General features: G+C 34.7%; 1 protein-coding gene across 2 annotated transcripts in view; it reads right to left on the reverse strand.

Annotated features, from left to right (window-relative positions):
- The window catches only part of LOC128986810 (fasciclin-2-like), a 297,561-nt gene extending 270,248 nt beyond the window's left edge, over window positions 1-27,313 (reverse strand). Inside the window, exon 1 of one of the 2 annotated variants that reach the window (XM_054407342.1) lies at window positions 26,787-27,313. In XM_054407342.1, the coding sequence (XP_054263317.1) occupies window positions 26,787-26,841 (55 nt within the window). In that variant the 5' untranslated portion in view covers window positions 26,842-27,313. The remainder of the gene's footprint in view (window positions 1-26,786) is intronic. The other variant, XM_054407343.1, reaches the window with a different exon arrangement.
- Window positions 27,314-27,701: the final 388 nt, after the last annotated feature.

Raw genomic sequence — 27,701 nt, forward strand, 5'->3', positions numbered from 1 at the left:
TCAAAAACTTTGCATATTTTAATTACCCAAGTAAGATCGTGTATGAGTTGCAAGTATGCCTGTTATTATAAATGCAGCGCAATATAATTGAGGGAGATAATGTTTTGGGTTATACATACGAGATTTCTTCAAGTGCTTACACGTTTCTAAAAACACAAGTCATAATGAAACGTAATGCTACTGTATAGCGTTTGTGGCTAAGTGAAGACAGTTTTCTGATCAATTTCCATACCCTATACAAAAACTTACAATGTTTCCTACAACTGTATTTACATAGGCAGTACGAAACGTACATAGACTGTGAATCAGTTATAGAAGCTACTCAAGTCATTTATCATCCATGATGTATCCTGATATAATTATCTTTAACAAGTTGTAGTCTCGAATTTGTAACTTACTGTATAGGTGCTATTAGGTTGGTAAATGATTATCTTTAATTCTTACCAAAACAATGGAATTTTTGGCAGGGATTACTTGAATGGTAAATATTACACCTCAATAGTAAATATTATATTTTAACCAAGTTCTTATCGTCAACTTTGTTGGTTTATTTTTTATACTTAAAAGCAGTTTTGTACATAATTCATGAGTTTCTTTCAAACTAACACACTTATTACAAAAAGTATGTGTCTGGAAGCATTTCATATCTAACCTTCTCCTAATGCTAAACAATAATTTTTAAGTTGAATTTTATTTATTTAAAGAGGAAAGCCCAGGTCATGCTCAAGTTCTGTTTACACTTATGTTTCGTTTAAACATCGTATTCCCTTGTCCAAATACTGAAAGACACCCGTACCGCCATAAGGCAACACGTTTCATTACAAAACACTTGAGTCTGCAGCACACACAAGGCTAGCACGTGTCGGTGACGTCATAATGGGAACACTTCAGTTAAATTAAGAGGAACTCCATAAAACTTCCCCTCTCTGCTAAATAGGAACCGCGCTTGGTAGTTTAACTGTATGGAGATATAAAAATATATTCAATTAACACTGTCCATGTGTTCCTGTTTACGATGGAATGATTTTACCGACCAACCTTCACATCTTATGACGCTAGGTTCTAACCTGAAACTGGTTTACACATTGACTTCAGTCTGGTCCTAGATGGTTGCGGCATTTTCATGTAGTTAAAACGTAATGGTGGTTGGTGGGATTTTAACCCGGGACCTCGGAATCCAAAGCCAGAGCTGTACCACTAGACTCCCCAAAGCGAGTAAAGCTACTAGTTCTTGATAAATTCAATAGCTTACCTTTTCACACGTAAAAGAGCTAATCCATATCCCACTGACAAATTTAATTGTTATTGATCAAATCGAAATAAACCATGAAAAAAACAATCTCAATATATCACTTATGATTGCATGATGATTGCAATGTATCATCATATATAAAACATACTCCCCATCCAATCCTTTTATTTACCCGTTAGAATTATTAAAGCCAGACAATTACCCAATACATGACAATGATCTACCATCATAAAAAGCATGATAACATGCATACACATCTTTTGTTACAACGATGCGGTAAATATACGAGAGTTAAAACAGGAACAAATGCTGCAATAATATGTTGATCACCAGCAATCTCCGGAGACTGGCTGTAACAGTTCTCGGTCTCTGGGGTTATGTTAGAGTCAAAACACCCTTTATATCCGCCAGATAGTTCTAACAACTCAGATAGTCAAGCGGAATATTTTACCACCAAAATATTAGTCTTCTTTAGTTGGAAACTATTTTATTTAGATTTTTGTAGAAATATGTAACTGAGACGTTACTTCAATAATGTTGTCTTTTATAGGAAGATTTGTTGACAGGCAAGGGGTATTATGGTAGAATCTACTACAACATTTGCAACCACTTTATGGATACGATAGACTAATTAAAGCTTAGAATAAAAAATAGTTCTCAATTTCGTCAATATTTCAAAAAAGTAAGGAGTTAATGAGAGGCAAAATAATCACTTCTACAAGTTTTGTATTTTATCATAAGTATTGACTTATTAATGTAATTTGGTGTAAAACAAATATAGTCGCAAACATTAAGTGTGTAGAGTGAGAGACTGGAAGATTATGGAGATACGTCGTGGGGTTGCAACCAGAGACCGTTACAAGAAGATTCTCTGTTCAGAGAATATTGTACTTAACATTGTGTACTTACACCGTACATAACCGACTCAAACCTTGTTTAGCAAGATATGTGCCAGACACAAATCAATAGGAAAGGTGGATGCTAATTTTAAAAGTCCACTATCAAAAATGTAATCAAAATAATGATCACAAATAATGTTATAATACAAACAAAAGTTTACACAAAAGTAAAGGTTCCAAACATGCAAGTTTATAGTCCTAAAATAAAATAGTTCCATAAGACATTAGACAACTAAATCACCAACTATTACTTTTAAGAGTGTAGGTTAAATAGAAGTAGCCAGAGATTTACATTACTTGAGCAAATCCCAATCTTCTACTGGGCGCCTCGGAAGACTCAATTTGATCAAAGAACTTGGCAAATAAATCAGACTCCAGTCGCGAGAATATATTTATTCAGTTCTTTTACACACAAGTCAACGAATTGGAAGAGTTGTAGATTTATTTTGCGTTGTACAAACAAAGGTTTCTGGCATTAAAATTTACTTTATACCAAGTCTCGATATTTACACGATCTAGTAAAAACCACTATATGATCTTTACATCTTCAAATATGCCTTCAGATTTCAATCGGAAATATAACAGTGTCAACTATGGGACTGTAAATGCGTTATAAAAAAACTATACTTTACATAATACATGCACAACACAACTTGTGTTTATCTCTACTACATCCAATCATTGAGACACAAATCAATATTTAGCATGCAATTAAAAATAGGAAAAAACATGTTCACAAACGTAAATACATGAATAGTCTTGGTTCTCATGAGTAATTAATTCAAATGCAAACCGAAACCACCAACATAATTTTATAGTTTAGAATACCAAACAAAAGTTAATCAGAAGTACAATTACCCTAACACTGTTACAGTATTGTTTTTAACAAAAGCTTACACAGTTTGAAAATAATATAATTTAAATTCAAAAACTGACACGCGATTTCGTAGCCTATACGTTATACTGCACATTGCCAATGCAGTTACGTTTAATCAATTTGCTTCGACAAAATAATTTAAAGTTGAAAATAATTTCACACAAACTGTGAATCAACCAAAATTGTTAACCTCGTCCAAATTACCACCACAACAAATTGTCCTCTGTAAACCAATAGTATACCCTACACAATGCATGTTACCGATACAATGCGTTCGACCCTATAAACAGTTATTTCGCCCCCCGCCCCAGAAGCCATTATATTAGCGACCCTAATGTTATGCACAGTCCCCCGTCGTGCCGTGCGCGTGGCTTAATTCTTGTTGTGGTTTCAATTACCTCCTTTCTATTGTTGCGTCGGTAGCTTGTAGCCCTGTCTATACAAGCAGCAATATAGAGGTGACATGTTCGCTGCCCTTTGGAAACTATTGTGACACCAGGGTGCTATATAAAGGGAGTTTTGTTGACCATCAGTTATTGCAGCTGATCAACTAGTTTTGTGTAAAGGAGTGAACTTGTATAATATATAAATAAGATTAAACATACAAGTTTGTTAGCCATTAATAACTGCCACCGAATAAAATCTCAGTACTTTAAATAATAGACGAAAGAATTAAGTTTGAAATTTGTATCAAATAAGTGTAAGAGTAACATTTTTTTTTTAAATGTACCAACACTTTAACACTTTTTTTACCAGCAAGCCTTTAGAAAGTTCTTAAGGGCCGATTATGTTGAATGTGTTAATAACAGTTTGAACCATAGTTTGTTCATCTGTATTACGAAGAACAGCGTTTAGCCTAAAGTGTTCTGAATTTTATATTTTACACCGATCCCACCGTTTGTATGGATAAGTATATGAAAATAGGACAGTTAATTTCTCCGAAAAAAGTTTCAACATTTGTAAAAACTTTGTAGCACGTGATTCTTCGCACCAAAAAACTTACAAAAACTCAACATAAATTTAACAATCTCACAACACAATCCACTAGAAGTAAGGAAACGACTTGAAACAAATAAGGTAATAACAGAGAAGGTAGCAGACGACGCTACAACTCTACAACTCCCAGAGGACTTGTCGCAGCGAAGTAGACGTGTGCTGGAATTAGCTGGAGCTGTTTATGAACAATTTACGTTGGAACATAACACAATTATACTGGAGCCTGGCAAAGAACCGCACAGTAATATTGTTAACTGTGGGGAAATGACGTTGCTTATTGTGTTTACCAAATGTAAAAAATTAACATATTGGAAAAACTAAAATTTAAAAAAAGATTTCCGGTAAAATGAAATATGGGAAAGATTCCAGTTATAAAAAATACTTTGAAAACAAACAAAAATGTTATCAAGTAACATTAAAAATGCAGTTGTCGGTGGGTTGTTAATACAGTTATTCTTGAAATGCATTAGGGAAGTATTTTTATTAGATATATCACGGTCACAAAAAAAACAGTCAAATGTTATGTTTTAGATATACAGTAATTTCATGGCAATCGCTATTTCATAATGGAGTCTCGGGTTCTTAGGTTGAACCATTAAAACCAGATTATGCTTTTTAATTGCATGAGATCATTAAAAAGGTGTGTCTTTTCGTATCCTATTGTATTTGTTGTTCAGTTGTTCATTGTGTTGATGTGCTATTAGTGTATACATAGCCTAATGCAATTCTTGAATCACAAGACGTTGACACTCCATTACTAGATATTTTAAAACGATTAGCTACTAAATTATAAATTCATGCGCGCAACATAGTCCCAAACTTTGTTCATTTAAATCACGTTAACTAATCTTAACATTTTTAATTCCCACTGAGTATATCCCGGTTTAAAATTCAATTGATATAAAATATTTAAGAAAAACATTCAGGATGGCATGCAGCCTAACACTATGTGGCTTTACACAACAATACACGATACGTCTGAACGACGCCACAGAAAGAGACGAGTTTATCTGTAACGATAGTGTTTATAATGCCACATTGTCGTGTTCCTCGCACATAACATTGGAGCGTTCACATCGCCTTATATCTTCGTTCCATCTGAGAGACTCCAGGCTGTGTCTGTATCGTTACAACTTCTAAAGGAGTGTATTCAACTAGATTTCCTGTATATTGACACATAAAAGAACCTTTGTTTTTAAAATACTGAAGTAGATATATTTTCTATGCTCCTCTATAAGCTGTTGTCAGTTTTTAAGTCAAATGGCTGATTATGCAGATAATAAACGTGTAGATAAGTACATGTTTTCTCCTTCTGACTGGTATATTACTATGATACCATGTTAAGTACAATAATTGTACTCAAATTTTGGCTTGATCAAAAAATGTCCATTTAGAAATAACTTGTTATTTTAAGGCATCCTATTCTGTTGCTAGCGTTATTGATCAAACCTAATAATTTCCATTGTTAAAATAGCAACAACTTTGATGCACAGGAATACAAACTTCAATGTAAAGTGTCTATAATCAAATATAGGAATTTGAACACTCGTGAACTTAAGAAAGAGGTACCTTGGATTTGAATGTGAAAGTTAAATCCTATTATGAATCCTCTGGTTCCTTATTTAAATTTGTAAAGCCAATCCAAAGGCAACATTGGAATGAAACAAACGTACAGTAGTCCTTAAATAGCTTTTCACTCTCGTTGGCAATGAGATATTTAAGGTACCTATAGATTTGCTCGTCACATGAAGTGTTTTTTTTCATTATGCATTTCTGCATTAAACGAAAGTATAAAGAAAGGTAATATAGTACAGAAAACCGTATGAATAAAATAATAAATGCAACTGAATGGGCTTACAATGGCAATCTGTAAACGAATGACTATTTACTTTTACAGTTCACAATAAAACCCTATGGACAAAAAACGGAACACAGCAATTTATCCATATTCGTGTTTTTGCTGTTATGAGGCCGATATTCCTCCTACTACTCAAAATTGTATATAATCCTTGCACGCTAACGCCTAACAGTGTACATTATCTTGTAATGTTTTGTAAACAGTTACAATTCCCAGGGCCAAGCAAATAACTCCTATTCAAACTGTGTAGTAAATCTGACAAAAAACGTCGTTATTCAGTCCAGCTGAGTGATCTTGTTTATAAACAGCACAATGTGGTGTACCGCAGGGGGTCGGGCTGAGCCCCTAGTAGTTAATGATGATAAGACGACGACAGCTGTACACGGGGGATTATACGCGCCCTTGTGTCGGATATTTTTGTAATTTTTACACCAAAAGAATTCAATTTGTGCAGAGGCTTATGAAAACATGCCTCATGGGGTTTAGGATGACCCTGTATTTTTAATAGATTGTATTTTTGATAGGGACGAAAACGTTTTTGGGAGCTGAATTCAACCCTCGTATGTAGAAGTAGAAAAACAACTTGTGAAATGTATGAAATATTCATATAAGTAGAGTAGGTTCGAAATCATAAGCCTAACAATTTTGATTGAAAATAAATATTCACTGAGTTTGGGAAAAATAAAAAAAAAACCGACTACGGGAAGGTATACACTCCTCGTTTGACTAGGCACCAGGTTGTAAACCTCAAAATTTCAATCTAAAATACATTATTTCACTTTGACTACATTTAAAAAAGTTAAGGTACAGTTTGGAAAAGTTAAATAGTCTTTGGTCTGGTAATAATATCACAGCTATCAAAGTGAATAATTGTCTTGTTAAGTGTGCTGAAAATTAATTATTTTGACTGGGTCCAAAAATTGCCTCGGAACTTTGAAAAAAGCCAGAACCAAATTATACAACGTGATTTCCCACACTTTTACAACGATATGTAAACTAAAGTGTTACTATGTTGAACTAGCCTTTCATCGAGTTACGATGAGCTTCAATATAACTTGGTATGTGCAACACATATGGAGGGAGGGGAACCGTATTAAAAAACTGTATTACGAACGCGTAAACTGTGATTTTTAATTTACAGTCGCGAATTGCCTCGAATATGTACCGCGCAACGTTGATCTCAAATTTAATTTCATCCCATCACGTCCAAATCCCGATGTAACGTGTATCTGGAACCATTCGGGTGGATATTCAAATTCCATTCCCCTGCAGTATGAGCTCTGGCCACCTCGGGTAAATCCTTTAGTCCAGGGTTTACGGACGAACCCTGATCCCGCACGTGTATTGTAATTTGTATGAGACACTCGCGCTAAAAACGTCTACATGCGAGTATTTTAAATAGGACAGAGTGGTTATTTCATTGGTAACAAACTTATTAATGGCCATTCGGTTTAAGCAAGAGTTGCTAATAAATTGGTTTGTGACAGTACTAAAATATGTGTAAACGTTGTAATAGCTATTGTATTAATGTACACTTACTTAACAAAGCAGGCAAGGTAAACTTCGGTGGATTATAAATCTTACCTGGAATAAAAAAGGATATCATTAAAAATTATTTTAGAAAAATCAAACACTGATTAAAAATTAATGCAACCCTTTTCCATCACTGATAGGGACACACAAGCATAATCGATTTTTAGGGGGGACATCTTTAGATGGGCATACATAACGCATAGCTGAAAACAACAATGAACTTAAAACAAACAGTTGCTAAATCGTCGCTAAACGCACATGTATATGATAAATTAGGTCCATAATTTCAAAATCTCTAAACAGTTTAAAATCTAGAAGTCTAAAATATTAGTACCTGTTAAAAAAATCCATGTTGCAAATCATTAATAAACAAAAATAACCAATAAGGTAACCAACAGCCGCTAAAGACTAATCTTTTTTTACTAAATAATCCCATTGACTATATGGCGTCAACCCAGAACGAACTTAGCTTTTCCTTAACTAATACAAAAAGTAAAAACGTCCTTTCTAAATTTTCTCAAAGAAGTTCATCTCCAAAACCCACACGCCTGAAGTCACTTTGTTTTCAGAACTTGGCAAATAAATCACAACCAGCCTCCCACAGACGGAGTTTGTTTACCTCCGTGAAATAAACCGTTACGTGCTAGTCTGTGAATCCTTGTTGTTTGTTGTTATGTTTTGTTTGATGCTTGTTGTTGTAATTGGACTGTTCGTGTGTTGACTTATTGTTTTAAACGAAACAAGAGAAACTAGCTAATACTTTTCAAACTGTCGAAATGAGAGTAGGTGAAGTTTTGCGATATCGTTATATGTTTTCGACTAAGAAAATCGTTAGTAAACTTTCGTTAATCTATAAATAGTTTCATTGACAAAATGTTATTCAAATATATTTCACCATTTTGTATTACGTTGCTATTAAAGGATAAACCGATTTTTGGAGAAAAAAAAGAAAAAAAGCTTCTGTATGAACACCATAAAAATATCTGAACTAGAAACAAAAAAGTTATTATTCTTTACATGGTTATTGCGAATCTTTTCCATTGTTAATTAAGAATCGCAATTTCTATGACGATTTCGGAATTAAAATCTGACACAATCAGTTGTTACTAATTAAACACAATATTTAGACTAAACCATTTAGTTAATCAGAACGTCCACAAGATAAGAAGTCCATTCAAATCTTCAATATCGGAGAGTACTAAAGCTTTATAGGACAAACGTTTAGAGAAATTAAATTTGAAAAGGCAAGAAAATCATCATGGAAAGAAAGTAAATCAAACTAAATAAACCCAAGACACTGTCACAACCGCTCAGTCCAATGATTTCTGGTGCAATTTCGATATCGAGGAGATAATTTTAAACAACGGATATCGATGAACGAAGAAATCTTGAACATATCGAGTACCTATACAATAACATATTTTCTCAGTCGGATCTTTTAACAGTTTATAATGACCTTCCCACAATCCCCTGAGCCCGAGGGTGGAAGGGGAACCTCCACAATGCTACTCTCCGTGTAATCCTCTTAAAGATCCGTCGATTCCTCCCCGAGAGTCTCCTTCTCCTTGTCCAATGGAATCTAGCGAGACATTCATAACTGTCAGATTATTTTTAACTTGGGTTTCGTTTCCCCCCTTTGCGACTTCAATTAAACGAAAATGACTTTTATCTGAGATGGTGGTTCATTGTGTCTTCTTTAAAGAGTTTAAAGTCAAAAAAGTCTTTTTTTAGGGGGAAGTATGCGTAGAATACTGTATGTATATTTCATTTTCTGTTTGTTAACTTGGATGGGCTCATTTAATCTTATCTTACTAATATTATAAATGAGAAAGTTTAGATGTATGGATGTATGGATGTATGGATGTATGTTTGTGACAAGTGAACGCGAAAAATACTGGTCGGATTGGGCTGAAATTTGGCATGATGATAGCTCACATTCCCGATTAACATATAGGCATATTCTTATTTCAAAAATCCTTTCGGGCTCCGCCCCAGTGGCTCTGGAGTTTCCCATGTTAACCTTATGAGAAATGGAATTATTGAATCTTATCAGCTGTTTCAATTAAACAAGTTGGTTCTGTTCTATGATGTTCAATAGCATTAAAGTTACAAGGATTACCAACAGGGTTCAGCACTATTATTTCTTTTACATTTATGACAACAGCTAATTTGCAACCAAAAGGTGAGTGAGCGTAGCGAACGAACTTCAACCTGAAGGCAAGTGAGCGCAGCGAACGAGCTCCAACCTAAAGGTGAGTGAGCGTAGCGAACGAGCTCCAACCTAAAGGTGAGTGAGCGTAGCGAACAAACTTCAACCAGGACCTGATTGAGCCATGCGAACGAGATAATCTTGAAAATTAAGAAGTTAAACGGGGCAAAGCCCGCGGGTTACAGCTAGTACGAGTAATATAATTCAACTGGCAACTGTATCAATGCGTTTGGCAATATTAATGTCGATAGCCAGTTAGCTTAAGCTAAAAACGTAACTTACAAATTTTATGGAGGAAACTCTCGCCAAAGTACAAAACTTTTGGTAGACTCTCTTTAAACCTTCTTTCTCACAGTCATACATGTTCAAGAACACATGGAAAAATATATTGCTTCCAAATTTTCGAATTTACGAATGTTTCAAGGGGCCAGGGGAAAAACTAACAAAGTCAAAATAACAAAATTTTACACCAGAGACTTTTTCAAGTATTATAGACACAAGAAAAAAAACCTTTAACTTATTAACCGTTATTTCCGTTAAATTGCTTCCTTATTTATGCAGGAATTAAGAAAATATTATCTATTTTATTATTAGTTTATATATTTATTTTGTACACCCTTGTATAGATTTGAATCGTTCTTCCCCAGAACTTGGGGGGGGATAATACTACTGAAAGAAAAATATATTTCATGTGTGTTTTAATTGCCGAAATAGGTTAATAAAGGTTGTTAACACCTTCATATAACCTTTATTAAGCTATTTCGACATAAAAATACTTATAATATATATTTTTGATAAACCCGACTATTTAATAGCACTAAGCCAAACAGAATTACTACAAACGGTGGATACGTATACAAGGCTCTCAGTTAAGCTTAATTCTCCAGATTAAAGATAACAGCCTCAATTGGGAGAGTACACAGACCGTGATGTCATTCCTGTGCATGAACTACTTTACGCTTCAGAATGAATTGAAAACAACATTTTAAAGAACAACATTTTAAAGAGTAAACAAAGTAATGAATTTGCAAAATTGGATTAATTTTCTGTGTAAGATTGTTTAAATGTTGCTTAGGTTAGTTTGAGGTTGACCTATGTTACCTTTGATGAAAATATTTTATATTTTCCGATTGATGTTGGTTATTTTTCTCTACCTGTATTATTCATGAAAACGTTTGAGTATACAATTTATATTTACGGTAAGAATATTGGGATTTGGACTAAAACTTGTAACTAATAAGTCGGATGCCAAAAAGAGAATCTTCCTCAAATTTGGTGATCAGCAATGTTTTTCTTATTTCAAAATCTCTATGAATGGCTAAATACTGTAGAATATTTTTAACGCCAGAAACGCCCCAGTTCGGAGCAGCCCACCGAGACAGGCAAGTCAAGTTTTGGAAGACCCTCTTAATTTAACTCAAGTGTCGCAGTGACGTCATAACACTCACACACGCACACGAGATATCTTAACTCACACACACGCAGGTATACTTTACTCATCTCACTCACACACGGATGATGAACACGTATTATTTCTGCAAATTACTTGTAAGACTTTGTCTATTATTTTTAACGTCGTGGTTATATCACCCTAACAAGGTGATTTTTTACGTTGGAAACATATTTATAAAGACATATTACATTTCAAACCCTTGTAAAGTTATTTTGACTAAACTTTTTTTCAGTTTTATAATAGCATTATATTTTTCCGCAATAGATCCTACTTATTAAGTTTGGTTACGGTAATGTTTAATCAAACTACCTACTATTATTAGTACCCAAAGTGGGTAAAATATTCCACAAAGAAATAGTACCGAATCAATCAGTTAACCTACCAAGACGGCAATGAAAAACATTTCGGGTACACCTTTTATTAAATGAAAACCATTTCAACACAAATAGTGTGACACATTGAAACAGCCGATAAGAATAATGAATAGGTAATCTTTTTAACTTACAAGTTTTTTGGAGTCACGTTGACTAAAACTAGTTAAATTATATATTCATTTGTTACGTTACTAATTATGTATAACTTCTTTGAAGGACTGACTTTGCTTTTGTGTTTCCATACATAATTACAAGTCACCCTGATGCTTGTTTTGAGTGGAAAGCTGGCGATTACTCTACCAAAATATAATATCAAGATTTCACGAAAAGTTTTAAAAAGACAACACAAGGAAATATTTTATGAGCTGAGCTATTTACGTCTCACAACGTAGATTTATGTTGTAACCAAATAATTTCACGGTTCTGTTTTCCTTCACGGGCCCGGAAGCCCCCCGTAGTGACGACAGAAGCTACAATTTCCAAAAGCCATTATATTTAGTGGCACCCTAATGTTATGCACCAGCCCCTACTACACCCTCTCTAGGGGATTATAATTCTTGTTGCGGTTTCAATAGCGTCGTATTTTGCCCCTTGGACTACCTTGTGTGTACATACACACTGGGGATGGTTAATATACTCTGCGTACAGGAATCCGCTTCAAAGACTACCAGTTTGCATATTTGTCAAGATATGCACACTGTAAATGCAATGGCATTAGGTTTCTTTTTAATTCAATAAGCAAACAAATTCAACTACATCATTAAGTTTAAGTTAGGGTGGTTTTTGAAAAGGCAACAATTTATGAGATGAAAACGATATTACACGATAAATTAAAACATGTTTTACATTAATAATAAAATACCTGGTAAAACCGATACTCTACGTCCCCAGTGTTTAGCTTTGCTTATATCAATAGGATTTTACCAAGTAAAGACTAGATTATACCATTTATTATTACACAAAGACAAAAAAAAATATAAAATACTATCAAAATTGTACTGATTAAATCTCTGTATTAAATATAGAAAGTTTTCAACTGGGTTAACTCATGATAAACTCCCAAATATTTCATCAGCAGATTTTTAAAAGCTCTTTTAATTATTGTTTTGTGTTTAAAGTGACTGAATGCTCCATCAATCACTCATATGAGATTCATATCTTTTTCCCGCGGGTAGGCGGAGACAGCTTAAGCAGAGCTCCAAATCCCTGGGTTAAGTACCACATTATCACCGAATACATCATACACGCGTCTTGGGAAGACGTTTACTAAAAGAATTGTGCACTTAGAAAAAAAAAACTGTATGTGTAAATAGTCCATAAATCGTAGACCGTCCGCACAACTCTTAACAATCCCTACCCTACATTTCTATGATCTACTTATGTTACTTTTAATACTTTTTTCATTCTGTTACAACACTACACAAACACATAAAACAAATTAATTTTGAGATGTCTCATTTAGCATGCACGTTATAGCGGCATGTCTGCCAGGGACCATAAAAGGTAATGGGACGTTGGGATGAGGAATGCATCCCTCACTGTGGGACGACAACCCCTGTATAGTCCCAGGGAAGGTTTATTGGTGACAAGTGGCGAGGCGCGCCTAGGGACCGTCCTCGAGTGCGTGCCACGTGTTGGGGGTAAAAACTATACAAATTTGAAGAGAAAGTGTGAATTCGTGAGATACCATATGTTTGGGGAATTGGGACGATGTGGTGTGAAATGCTGTAAATCATTGTTATACAAGATACCTTGTAAAGTTTTTCGTTAAGGTGGTTCCCGATTTCGTGGTGGATATGAGTTGGGTGGATATGGGGGACTACACAAATTTGAAGAGGAATTGTAAATTCTTGAGGAGCTATAAGTTTGGTAAAATGGGTTGATTTAGTGTAATCATAATGGTAATTTACAAAGCTTTACATGGAATGTGAATTGTTTCGTTTCCTCTATGAGACTTGGTACACTTTCAATGGGGCTTTGTGCAGAAACTTTCTATTCGTTAAGAAAGTTCAAATAGGCCATATGCATTAGGAATTAGTAATATGGCAATGTTGGTTGTGTGGGTAAGAGAGAAATGTATGTAAGGTAGTGAGTGATACGATACGTCTCATGGAATGGAAATGTTTTCGTCAAATTATTTTATGGATTCCGATTATATGGCGGAATCATTTCGGACACCTATCTGAAAAAACGTGGAAAAAATGTGTCGATAAATCATACTTTCAAAAAAATCTTAAAATATCAACCTCTATTTGTTGATTATTATGAAACATCACGAGTGCCAAAGCAAACACTCAACAACGTAAAATACTAGTAAACACAGTCATTAATGATTAATTACTACAGAAAGAGTCATAATTACCGACCATAACGCAAGTAATACATCACCCTTCCTAAGTATCTCAAGTGCAACGTGACGTCACAGTTTACACACTGATGAGTCTGTCCCTGTCCAGACCTTTTCAAGAGCTCTCGGCGACATCCCTCCTGGAGTATCAAATCACGGACCTAATAAAATCTGGCGCCTAGGTGCCCTTTGTATGGCAAACGTAATGTCTACCATCGTTTAGGTGTCAAGAAAATCTCTAGCCCATATCTAACATGGATCACTAGATGTATATCGAATGAAAACAGTGAATACGCTATTTAGTGGTAAAAAATTCAAACCAACTTTTAAAATCAAAAACTAAACCATCATGACTTATCTTAATCACAATGTAGCTCAACCCACAACAAAATTACACTAGACAGGGGATAATATGGTGGCGTTTGTTCTACGTTACAAAGCTACATTTGTTATTGGTTTGGAACCCTAATTATCTCTACACCCTAAGACAGTCTACACTTGTCCTACGCTTATATTTAGCTTGAAATACGTACAAACTGTACGGTGCTGTCTTAATCGATAAAGACAACCCAGAATCCACATTTCCTTTGCTGATACCGAGTAAAGTTCTAAAAGTAGTACTGTAATTGATGACAGACTTTCGTATTGACATTCGGCATTCTATGAAAGTGTACAACAGTTTATACAAACTTTGCAAAACGATTTCTTGGAGAAGTTTTAGTTTTGTACCATGTCACAATCGTACATTTCGTAATAACAACCACGCAAAAATACATAAAGAAAGTTACAAAGACATAAAATTCCTATTTTGAAAGATAGAAAAAACTCAGTTTGTTAAGGCATAATCAAATTAATAAAATCAATCGTTTTATACATTAACATTGGAGAAAAGCTTTGTTAAATCTATATTATTTTGTTGAGTACCTTTTATATTGTCATATATTTTGCAAAACGTATTTTGCTTTGACAAAAGCTTGCTGTTGGAAATCTAAATTCAAACCTTCCGGGAGCTAAAAAGCTACACGTGGTCGGTGGCACCCCACTTTCATTTCAGTCCCACCCTTATTTTTGTGGTTTCAATTACAAGAGAACCAAAAAACACACTGGGGCCCTCCCAATAGAACACCCACATAAGGCTTCAAGTGTGCAACATCTATTGTAAGATAATGCATACCGTTTATTCAAGTAATAAATTAAATTTATCTCAGCTGCCACTATGCATAAACAAAATTATAAAACTAGTTTCAAATATTACGATTAAATAGTAATTCTGAAAGAATAATTTCTTATTAGTGTACATTTTACAGTGTGCTGTTGCCAAAAAGTCATCACACAGTTTGGTCATAAAAATTTTAAAACTAGAAAGGTCACCAATAAATAAAGAGAAAATAACAACACATTCAGGCGTTAATAACTAGGTACCTCAACCCATGCACGTCATGATGCAAACCTCAACATTCTCGGTTGATTCTTTAGCATGAAAAAGTTTAAAGCGAAGATTTTAATCATGCTAAAGATAAATTCATATTTAATCAAAACATGCATGAGTCAGGTGCTTGGGAATTGTGTGAGAGGAAAAACAAAACAATATATTAAAATATATTAAGCGATCTGTGTACAATAATTAAGGTGTGCTTTGTTTTTTTATCTTATCATTTACTTCATACAAATTTCGATCGCAATAATTCTCCTAAGCCCAACATCTCAATCAAAAAGAGATACACTTTCAAATAAATCTTTCCAACCTTGGAAGAACTTTTCACAAAGGAATAAAAAATGAAGGATGTAGCTAGAATAATTTGTCTTGTTCCCGAAGTCCGGCTTGTATCCGAAGCCAATAAAAGTTCAAGAGGGGTGGTTTTTCTAACCGTAGCAATATTCACCCCTTGTCACAAATCATTGACTTACATTCGCGATTGAGTCAATTCTATCGACAAAGTTTGCGATCTTGTGTAAGCGTCTTGGGCTATATATAAAAGAAGCCCGATGCCACGCTATTAGTCTTACAGTGTAAATAGGGAATATTGAACAGCCTCTTACCGCTATAGGCTATTATTTATAAATCTTAATAGTAGTAAAAATCATTACTTTGTAAACAAAATATTAACTGTCAAGGCTTCATCTCCATAATCAACTAAATATGTTGTTACTTCATAGGTGAAGTAATATAAATATATGGTACGTATAATATAAATATAGTATATTATATTACTTATTTATACCTATTATATTAAATAAGTAATATAATATATGGTGTTTATTTATTCTATGGTTACTTCGTCTGTGGTAACGGCGACTATAAACATCCGTCGTGATTGTGAAATAAGAAGTAAATAAAATGAGCGGAGCGAGCGAAGCTCTTATTTTTTATCGTATGACTAAGAACTCTCAAACGTGGGATTGGAGGTACTCGTTGAGCACATTTTCAAAATCATTCAAGTTGTGGTAAGGTGCTTTTTACAAACATTTTATTGGTATTCAGATAACTTAATTTGTATTTTGGAATCAAAATATAAATTGCTATCGTTATACGTATCTAACATGTATTCTGACTGTCCGTACATCATAATCTTTCAAAATTCCTACTAACAAAAAAACAAAAACATTTTACAATCGGTTCCACGCAATGAACGAACACAAACTTCATTCAAAATAACGACTCACGGTCGGGCGGTCTATCAAAGCATTCAATGGACAATGAGAAATGATTAATTAACTATTAATCCGGCTTATTGGATCGCCCACTGTAATGGTTTTAATTTAATCTTCATTTGAATTGGTTCCAAATATCTATGACACAAGCACGAATGAGAGAGTTTGCATTCTGTGTACAACAATGTAATCAAACATATTTTACACATCAAGATTGTTTTTAAGTGGTCGTTTGAAATGACTTTGGAAAAAACAACTTAGACGAGTCGAGCCGGCTCTAAGTATTAGTAAATGCCGATTTCTTGCCTATAAAACCATTTACGAGTGTAATTTACTGGACCCCAAAGTGCAGTGACAATAAAATAAGCTATACTAGCATCAAAATTGAAAACAAACAATGTAGAAAACAAAAAAGACAAAACAGAACCATTAACTTAATGATCAAACTTATAGCTTTTATAGTGAACTACAGCTGGTGTGTTTTTACGTCAGTGACATTTTTTACGTTTTGAAAGGGAACGGTCCAAACCCTGGTCATGTTACTATCTAATGTCAACCTTTTTGTTAGATAGCATCATTAATTCATAGCCCAATGACAAATGGGTATGAATTAATGTATATGTCCTACATGTTAGTATTGTTTTTAAAATAAGTCCTGTGCGTGTGCCTATTTTCTACAATAAATTCGAGAAACAGTACCACGGATTTTAAAATCAGGAAGCTAAGTTACGATTGGCTTTAATTAAACTCTAGTATTACCGGTACGTTCGATTTCTAGAATAGTTTTATACAAATAGACGACACTCAGTCACACAAATGACTATGTGACTCATACAATGACGCGACGTGTCGTCAACAGCGACCGCCTTGAGGCTTGAGGAAGAAACGCGTTCAGTTCGAGACACGTACATTACACCATGTATTATATAGTCAATGATTACACTCAGGTTACACCAACGAGCACATAATATAAATAATATAATAAATAATAATATAATAATAATAAAATAAATAATAATATAAATTTATATTATGTGCTCGTTGGGTTACACTGGTTTGAGACGATCCACGTTCGACCGCTTACTTATTTCGATGTCTTCCATCAGCGATCTCACGACTGAGATCATCAACTGTCAACAAGTTGCGTTAGTCAAAGCAGAATTCACACATATTTATAGGCATAGGCATACCATAAGTTTTTCAAGTATACAATTAAACAAAATTATTTGTAAAGTTAACGCCCATGTATGGTTTTGAATGCTAATATAATAAAGAATATTTTTATGTTTGCCAAAATAAAACATCAATGCATTACCGTTTTAAACAGTTTATCTGAATTAAAAAAAGTCAATATATTTAAAGTCAATTTGATTATCAAAAGCTATTTTGTATGTAGCTAATTTTAAGTGAATGGCTTTTGAATCATAAAATAGAAATACTGTATAAATATAGTAGGCTAAGCAAAAGATAACTCATGAAGGAGAGTTTAGCTAACGGTGCCACCTAAAAGTGTGTAATTGTTATAGTTTTTCTTTGTTCTGTTTTTTTCTTTCTTTAGGAAATACAGCTTTTGAAATCTTAGTGGAAAACTCGTACCTGTAATAAAAAAAATATGGAGTTTATGATCAGGGTACCACCATTTCTGTATAAAAAAGTATATTATAGCATATTATATGTAATTTAAATATGTTACTGTATTTTTTTTATCATTTTTAGTGTCCACGCCAGTTTTATTTTGTACGAAAAAAGAACTAACTCTTTTCACAAATATAGTTTAAGCCCTCGTTTGTGTTGTGTTATATACTTCGATGGTGTGGACATGACGGGAATTGAGTACGTCAACTCTCGCAGTAACGTTTCAGACATTATAACCTCTAGCTTAATAACGAATAAACTCTTGAAACAAAACATAACGAGTATACATTTCTAAATATATAATGCAAAATAAAAGATGGTGAAAGCATTAACTTACAATCACAACCTTGTCTTGGTTTTCTAGTGCTACATCGTCACCACACAGTATCGATTGCCCATCATATGACACCTGACACGTTATGGGGGTCCATTGTCAGTGTCAGTTTGCCCATCGCCGGAAACCCCAATTTGAGTCTAGGCTCAGCGCCCAGCAGCAGCGCGGCCTAATCTGTTTTTATGACTCGGGTCGGCGCCAGATCCACCCCCGTCTTTATGAAACCGACATCCATTTTATTCCCCTCACGAATACAACTTTCCTCATCCGAGCCCGTCTTTTCCTCGGTTCGCCCAGTTTTCATACTTTTTCATTAGTAGGGTGTCCATATTGATTTTGACTATCTGGATCTTATCTTACCAACCCTCCATTGACTGTAGAGCTTCACCAAATAGAGAGGACCTATGTCTTTCAGTTGTCAAGATAATAAGTTTAAAGTTTCAGTTAAAAAACAATGTAAACAGCTTAATCCAAGCAACAAAAATCATTTAAATACTCTTGTTATTATAGAGTGGTTTACTTTTACTTAAAAAAAAATCGTTGTATGTTTTGTATCTGGAGGATTTATTTACCGAGGAAGAGATTGGGACAGTCCCCTAGACATTTTACTAAATGCAAATGCAATTAAATATTTTACTCGCTTAAGCATTTACAGTAATGGAAACACTGCAGTGAAATTACTCAATTGTAGCACACGCCATGTCGAGTATATAACATGCATGCATGGCTGATTACTGGGACATGTTGTCTTATAACAGACAACTGCCACGAGCATTCCTGAATACTCTGGCAGAGAAGGTGTTTATACGTTAAAACCATCTTGTATGTTGATTAATGTATACAAAAATGTATTTTATTCCAATTGCGTTTAACAATGTGTTTACTCGTTAAATAAAAAACCACTTGTTTCCACAGACATTTGTTGAAATGAAAAGCTAAAATATATTCGCACTTTAAGGCAAATTGTAACCAACTACAGTAATGTATTTTAAATGTCAAGCATTATGCATACAGCACTCTTTTATGGAATAGCAATTGCAGTCGAGCTCAAAATGTGTAATTCGGCGCTTATTATAGGCTACAAGGAAGGTATGTAATTTGATGGATCGAAACTCGACCCAGTTGCCAGCGGTCGTCTAGCAAATTATTAGTGATCTTGATTAAGGAATCAGCCTTTTTTAACCTGCAATAAAGCTATGTATAAGATATGCAGCTGGTCTAATATGTATAGAGTTTTGTTTTATTTTGTATATGTATAGTAAGAGCTTCAAACTTCTGTCATACATCCTGGGGCGATGGAGCCAAATATTAATAGCTTTTAGCTGATGGAAAACTACCTTAACTTAAAAACCATGTGAATTTTAAACACAAAAAAATGTTTAAAATATATACATTCATTTATTATCAACTCAAATAAAAAATTTAAATGCCACCTATTCTTCTTCTCTTGTTTTAATATATTTGCATTTATTGTCTATAACAAACAAAACTAGAAAAAAACCATGATCATACTGTAGTTTTAATTTACTCATTGTCCAACTCACGGACAGTCTACAAAACTGTTAGAAAAATGCGGCTAGCATTCTGTAAAACTTTCAAGGAATACAGGAAGACACTCAGCGCTGAACAAAGCTACTTATTAGTAGGCTATTCCGCGACCGGATGCCCAACACCTGGCGATACCGACAAAGTAGTATCAGCGTGGACTTCCTGGAATCAGCGTCGATGACACTGGTAGAAGCCTTGTCAAGTCGCCGTCTAGCATAGCTGGGTGCAACAAAGCCTGCATCGCAAGTGAGCATGCCAAAAACAATTGTTTGATTGACGCCGCCTCCTTAACTGGCAACGACATTAGTATGAGATGGAAGTAGTGGAACCTATTGGGAATTATAAATTTCTACTTTGTAGATTGACATATAAAAGGTGTACGCTTGCCTGTAACTTATGACGATCGCCAGAAAAAATAATTTCAAACCTTGGTTGGTGCCTCACTATTCGTATTTGTATCTCCCCGCGCTCGTTTGAGGTTGTACATCTTTCACCGCATATAATCCATACACAACAGAAAGATCCAACCACTTATTTTCTTAATTTTATAAACATTTTTAAGATATGATGATTTTAGAGGCTCCAACGCTACAAGTACTGTTGTTATACCAGTTTTATTGTATCCAGCGACGGTGTAATGGTATTGATAACAAATGTGAGGGTTAAACTATTTCAAATGCTTTCCAATTAGACGACATGAGATCAATGTCAAGACGTCACAACGTAGATAAGCTTAGATCAGTCTCGCGACACATGTTATACCGGATATCATTGGATTCTATTTAGATCAAATCTAAATTTAGGTTTAATCGTGCGAAACTATGGCGTTACGATATTTATTTATAGAGAAATAGTGAGCCGATACATTGCGAGATAATAGTTTTTAGTATTTATTTAGTTTTTAGAGTTTACTCATTTATAGTATTGTAAGTAGACCATTTACTTCTTTGAACTAAAGTTGTGTTCACATTTAACCACAAGACTAACTGGGTGTGAACATATAGTACAACAAGCTCATTGTCAGACAATATTTTTGGGATCTGTTTGTCGAGTAGTTTGATGAACCTCGACATTTTCTTTGACTTTAACTTGAGTTCACAGTAACCTTGTGTAAAACATGGGTACATACAGCATTGATTGATTGTGTAAAAAATAATATCCTTAACTGCTCTAATGCACCATTGACAAAACAAATACTTTTTGTTAAGTCCATCCACAGATTTCCTCACATAATGTCAACAGATTTCTCGCCGGAATCATAAATAACAGTTTACTCATAAAGCTATATTAACAATATTAACTATATTAACAATACTTTACATTGCCACGATACAGTCAGCACATTCTTCACAGGGCGAAGTAATCTGCTTTCTTTCCTAGTCAAATCGATCACCCACCGCCATGTAATACACTAGTATGGCTGCGGCCTTCCTCCCCCTGGGAACCGCCACTTGTTGGTGCTTATTCTTCTTCTGCTCTGTTTGTGTTTTCCATTTACGCGTGCACGTGTCAAGTTTTCCCCGATTTTCAATTTTTCCACACGCGGTGTTCTGTCGCCAAGGTGGTTTAGGGTGATCAGTTCTCATACGTCAACCCTGTGGCTGCGGTGAATCAAAGAGTATCAGTAAATCGTGTAGGGTAAACACTAAGTAGTCATTAAAACGTTTACACTTTTACACAATAACACGAATTTTTTATGTAATTTCACAACTTATTTAGGTAGCAAAACCTTAATTAGCAATATAATGGAAAGTCCTCGACTTAAACACGCGGGCCAAAATTTAAAGACATCTCACTACAGCAATTTCATGATTAAATATTTTAAAGATATCTATTTAAGAGTGTGGAGCAAGTTATATTGCATGAACTAACTAATTATTTCATTAGATGTTGGATCCAAAGAATGTGTTTTCTTAAATAAATTAGAAACCAATTATACTATTAACAAATACAGGGGTCAACTCTGGACCCTGCAAGAAAGCATGTCATTGTTGTTTCTCTAACAAAAACATAACAATTTTATACAACCTCACAAAAAACAAGAATGATCGCTTCATAGACATCAAAGCACATATTCTAAATGAAATATTCTACATATTGTTGAGAATATTTATATTAGCTTTTTTCAATTTATGTACTACACGAAATCCTCCACACACTACTGGTAGCGATTCCACTACTCTTCGTCCCATAATTCAGTTTTGCAATACTCTATACCCCTGAGAAACTCCGGCTGCTTACACAGTATACACCAGGCTTTGTCACTACAATCACCCCAACATCACCCCCTACCACAGCAAGCCTACAAGGGGGATGGAGATGCCTTGTGTGGTTTCTAATGAAATCATCCTTCAGTCTTATTGCGGGGGAGGGATTTATTTGGTTAATAATTACCGATGGGGCGATCGTATGGAAACGTTTAATGGCTCAAGACTTTGGCAGTTTAATCGTGGCCGCGGGTGAATTTGTCTTTGGGGACGGCGAAATCAGAGGGATCTTTCGCGTCAGTGGAAAAATAAGGGCGGCTTATTGCCGCTCTTTCGTCTGATTGTATTGTCTGGAGACGGAACTCTGGTAATTGAGCAGATTGATTGTGGCATCGGTTTGTAACGAAGAAAACAGCTAATTACTCTGCTTACTGTAACTAATGTGAAACTTAAGTTGTAATTCAAGGGTGATTGCGTAAATTATGTGTCACGCATATAAAAATATTAAAAAACAGTAGGATCTAGAAATTCATCCATACTTGTTGTTGTTTTCCAGGGTTGAACATTTTCCTTCCTTGTATTCTAGCTTGAAGGTGGGCTGCGACACAATCTATTTCAATTCAATCCCGGGCCCTCTACGTACTAACAAAATTATTAAGTTATATTACTTTAATTTAAATTTATTATATAACTAAATGACAATCTCTCTTCGACAATAAAAAAAATTTATTGCAGATAATTTGATTTAAACGCATTGATAAAATCAATGAATGAATGTATTAATACAAAGCGGAATAAAAAGCTGTAAGGGAAAGATGTGTTTTTCAGTAAACAAAGTACAGGGTATTTTGCAGAAGAACACACCTCTCTTAAAACTCTATGCAAGTATGTCTATGATCAATAAATAACTAGCCTAACGCATTTCTACTGCTTAATTTGTCTTTTTTGAAAATTCCTATTTTATATGTAATTTTGCCCCATTTTCAGACATATTAGGTTTACTAAATGGTTTTATCAAAATAAACCTCGTAGGCAATGTTGTTTAACCAACATCGTTACACATCAATTTACACTTCTTTAAGCGTATACATTTTTCAAAATATAACGATCTTCAGCAATAGATCTTAAATCAAATTGATGTAGATAGTTTCCAAAATGATTAGTCGAGTTTTTAAGATAATTAGAGTTCTTCAAGTTTTCTCTACTCCTAATCCCTCCTCTCAAATTCTCGTATACTTGTATGGTGGAATGCGGCAATTCCCTATTTGCATGTTCTCCACAGCACCGAACTGACCATCGCTGCGGTCTGCATCCCTGGAGTAAACATGCGCCAATTGAATAATAAATTACGCGGGAAACGGAAACCAGGAATTACCCGGGGTGGCGGGAACTTATTGTTGCCAGGGCGAACACGCTATTGGCGAGCCTGCGAGTACTTTGAAGGAATTAATACATTTATTAGTGGATGAAACTGGAACAATTGTATTGTACTTGATTTTTTTATATTGGATACTTTTAATTTAATTTGATCGATCTCAGAAGAGTCTATGAAGAATTCTGGAAGAATTATATACAACTTAAGTTAAGTCCGGATACTGCAATCATTATTGTCGGACTAACATTCAAATCTAAGACTACAAACCTATACCAAAATCGTGTTTTATAAAACCTTATGCATAAAGGTGTGGTAAAATACTATTACACTACATAAGTTAGCATTAAATAGGGCTGAAAAAACTAGTCAAAATACATATTTTTTCAAAATCTATATAGATGTCCCAGTGATACCAAATGTTCAATTTTGAATGTCAGAATTTTAAAATCAATTGAGAATAATTTTGCTAACACGCATCACTATGAAGATCACGTATTGATGTGAATGAAATGCCAAAAATGAAAAAGGTCTGCTCATAAACAGAGTTGAAACCATAGGGATGATTTTCGATCAAATATAATGCTTAGTTTAGATGATTTTTTCTTAATTTTTGTCATAATTATCTATCTCGCTTTAATGATCTAGGTAGCATGATCTATGAGGATTTCTGTAAAATAATGTCGTGCCAAGTATCAATAGTTTTCCACGGAAAAAAACCAATTGCATCTTATACTAGAATTAGGGAGAAAATGGTAAGAAAGGATCATGTTATAAGATATAATGCCCCGAAACGTATTATAACTAGAAAACTATGGCAAAAATAGAATTTCTAAAAACAACAATTTCATAATGATAAATTGCAATCTAAAACCACAACAAACAGTTCTTTGTTTTTCACATTTTAAACATAGCCGTGACAGCCCTCGTCAGCGAGTGTACCTTTATCGGTCACAGGACAGACATCATCATCAATCACCCTAAACATCCTGCTGCAGCAACCCTGGAGCGTCAGTCACATGGTAATTAAATCTGAGGTCACGTGATCATATCAGCTGAGGCCTATAACTCACAGTGACACAATCAGCTGATAGCTGCCCACCTGTAGCTGACGAGGGCAACGGCCAAAACCCTACGTTCACCGTCAGGACGTTGCCCTGCAGGACCTAGACAATAACTTGTCATCTCTCGGTGCATTGAGGATTAGCAGGTATTTCAGGGGTTTCAGACTTTCCTCGTTTTGTTTTAAAATGGCAACACTACCTGTGTAAAACGTACCGGTATTCATTGGGTTGTATCCTATTGCTAGGCTAGAGTTTAGCGTATCAGACTTCGTATAACACCTTATTTAAAACACGCGTCTTTTGGCAAACTACACGATAGGGAATTATTTTCACACTCAAAAAATACTATCGAAACTTGATTATTACAGGAAGAAAATTCTTTCGCCGATACTCGTCATTGCCGCTCGAGAACTGTAGATGGCCGCACTCACCTCACCCGACAATGATTAACCATAACTAACACAAGATTTTAAACTGTTAGGTTTTTTAAAATACCATTTTGTCATGTTTGCTTTTTAAGGTTAGGCCTTATGTCATTAGCTCACCGGTTGTGATTAGTGTAGAAACGACAACTAGTCTATGTAAAATCAGCTGATCAACGGCCGAGAACGATCTATTCCCACTCTAGATCGTAAATTAGCTAGTTTGCATTTTATTTACAGGTGTGGTAATGTGACTTGGGAGCAGAATGTTTTAAACTATCCATCTTAAGTAGAGTTGATTCATTATAATCAACTCCAGTTAATTTAGTGTGAATATTTTATGAGTTAAAATCCTAAAAAATTACGTAGCATATTTTTACACCGAAAGACCACCGATGTAAACATATTTTACGTTTTATTGTTATACTTTAGAGGTAATGAAATCAGGTTACCATAAAATTAATTGTTTATTTCACATAGGCCTATATAAAATTTCCACGATTTATACCAGTAATTTTAATTCGTTTCCGACATCCGACGAAATCGACAGGTAAAATGTAGTAAGTACTGTATAACAGGTTAAAACAGAGTAGGCCTATATATAACTTATCTACTTTAAGGACTTTTAAATAAGAAAGGCCTCTAAATAAAGACTTACAAAAACCCAATAATATAAAAAAAATTTATCCAACCGAAACCCCTATCAAAATCGAGACAGTATTGCAGTTGGAGATGTACAAATTATCGTCCACGAAAACAATGAGAGATTGTTTTGAAAATGGCCTTGAATTAAAAGCTGCTTCGTTCAAAAAAGAAAGCAAGGACTAGCTGAGCACAAAGTGACACACAAACTAAAACTCAAGTTTACAGAGCCGATTACAGTTTACATGGTCTGTAAAGCTATTTCCATCCCGCTCAATGCACTTCTACTTGATATTCAAGGTCGCTTGGTACTGCATTGCCGATGCACTACGTTCTAAATCAGCTGAGTTGCATATCCTGGTTTTTACCTAGAAGAGTGTCAAAACATTTATTTAACAACTGCCTACAGGTATTTTTGTCTTTAATATAATTCGGTACAGGTTAGTACATTACAGCCTACTTAACCCAGTTAAAAAAGTAAAAAAATATCTATCGACCTGAAACGTTATAAATTAAACGCATTAATTTAATTAGCCGCGTTTAACATCCAGAACCTCAGTGAATGTGAAACGTTTAAATCTAGCCTGTAGCTATTTCTGTATTCCAACTTTCTAAGTTTTCTGATTATTTATGTAACCAAACCAACAAAACATTGCTGACAATATTGATATACCTAGGTAAAGAATAAGTTCAGAATCAAACTTTATTTATCAATTTATCCGCTTTAAGAGTTGAATTAAACTCACTTGAAGATGGTATAACAAAGGCTATCTGAACTAAATCCTAAATGTTAATAGGCCTACATTTTAGAAACTGGTAAAACACACTTAAGTTTACACGAAATTAATGTAACTTAAAATCTGTGGTTACGACATTCACTATCTTCAAAAACGAAAACTGAAATACATTATAAACAAACCAACAATGCATCGAAGTTATCACAACAATAAACACAACAGTGAACTGAACTTGTAACTAAAGTAGGACACTTCTCAACTAACTGTAATCGTCGAAAGTAGTTACGAAACAAGTTGCTCAATTTGTTAGTCATATATTTTCACTCTCAACGCCACCAAAAGATTCAAACTTTACAACAATTAATGAATTCTTACCTGATAAATAAGTGAAGAGTACAATCACTCCTAACACTCGTCGACTGCCGCCCATTGTTGTCCTGTTTACAAACACTTTAGAAAGTTTTCGTACCACTCCCAATGCCACAAACTCCGGTTAACTCACGCACAAGTTAGTTTATCCATACATACGCGCGCTAGGATGAATCACAGTTCGTAATAATTTGGGAAAATATCGTCAACTTCAATATCGTCAGTTCAGACTATTACGCTACGTGTGACACCACAGTGAAGTTCTGACGAAGACTGAAGCGCGAGCGTCGCGCGCTCCTAGCGGCGGCGCGGAGAAATAGATCCTCGACTGGTGGGGAGACGACGGATAAAACGCGTATTTAACTTGACAACAATGTAAATCGTGTGTTTAATAACTACACAACAACATAATATATGGTTGGACAACAATCGGGAAAGGGCATTCGGAACTGGTGGTTTAGAAAACGTGTAAATAAATTGAGTTTTTCTGTTACAACAATGGCAACACTGGATACACAACGTCCTCCCGCCGAGTGACAACCTGTTTTGTTTTCGCTCTCACTCCCACACCGATGGCGGCACAGTCAAGGTCATTATTGTCAGCTGCAACACAGGTTGAACGCTCTAGAAGCGCCAGTTCAAATTAAAACCAAACCTGCATTGCAAACTTGTAAAGCCGTTGTGCGCAAATCGGGTCGCCGAAATTCCCTCTATTAGCATTTTAATCGAAACGCGATCAAGAGTAATTTTCATGTTAATTCCATCTGACTGTGAGCATAATTTAAAACGAGAAAATTGTGCGATGTTTGTCTAGAAAATTCTGGTTCCTGTCCCTAGTTATTTCATGTTATTTGCTAATGGGTGAAATAAATCTTAATTGTATGATTTGTAATTTTTACAGGCAATCGATCGAAAGTGTTT

The sequence above is a fragment of the Macrosteles quadrilineatus genome, unplaced genomic scaffold (assembly GCF_028750875.1).
Source record: "Macrosteles quadrilineatus isolate MER2022 unplaced genomic scaffold, UCM_ALF_1.0 Scaffold_2__2_contigs__length_208266976, whole genome shotgun sequence".
Classification (NCBI taxonomy): domain Eukaryota; kingdom Metazoa; phylum Arthropoda; class Insecta; order Hemiptera; family Cicadellidae; genus Macrosteles; species Macrosteles quadrilineatus.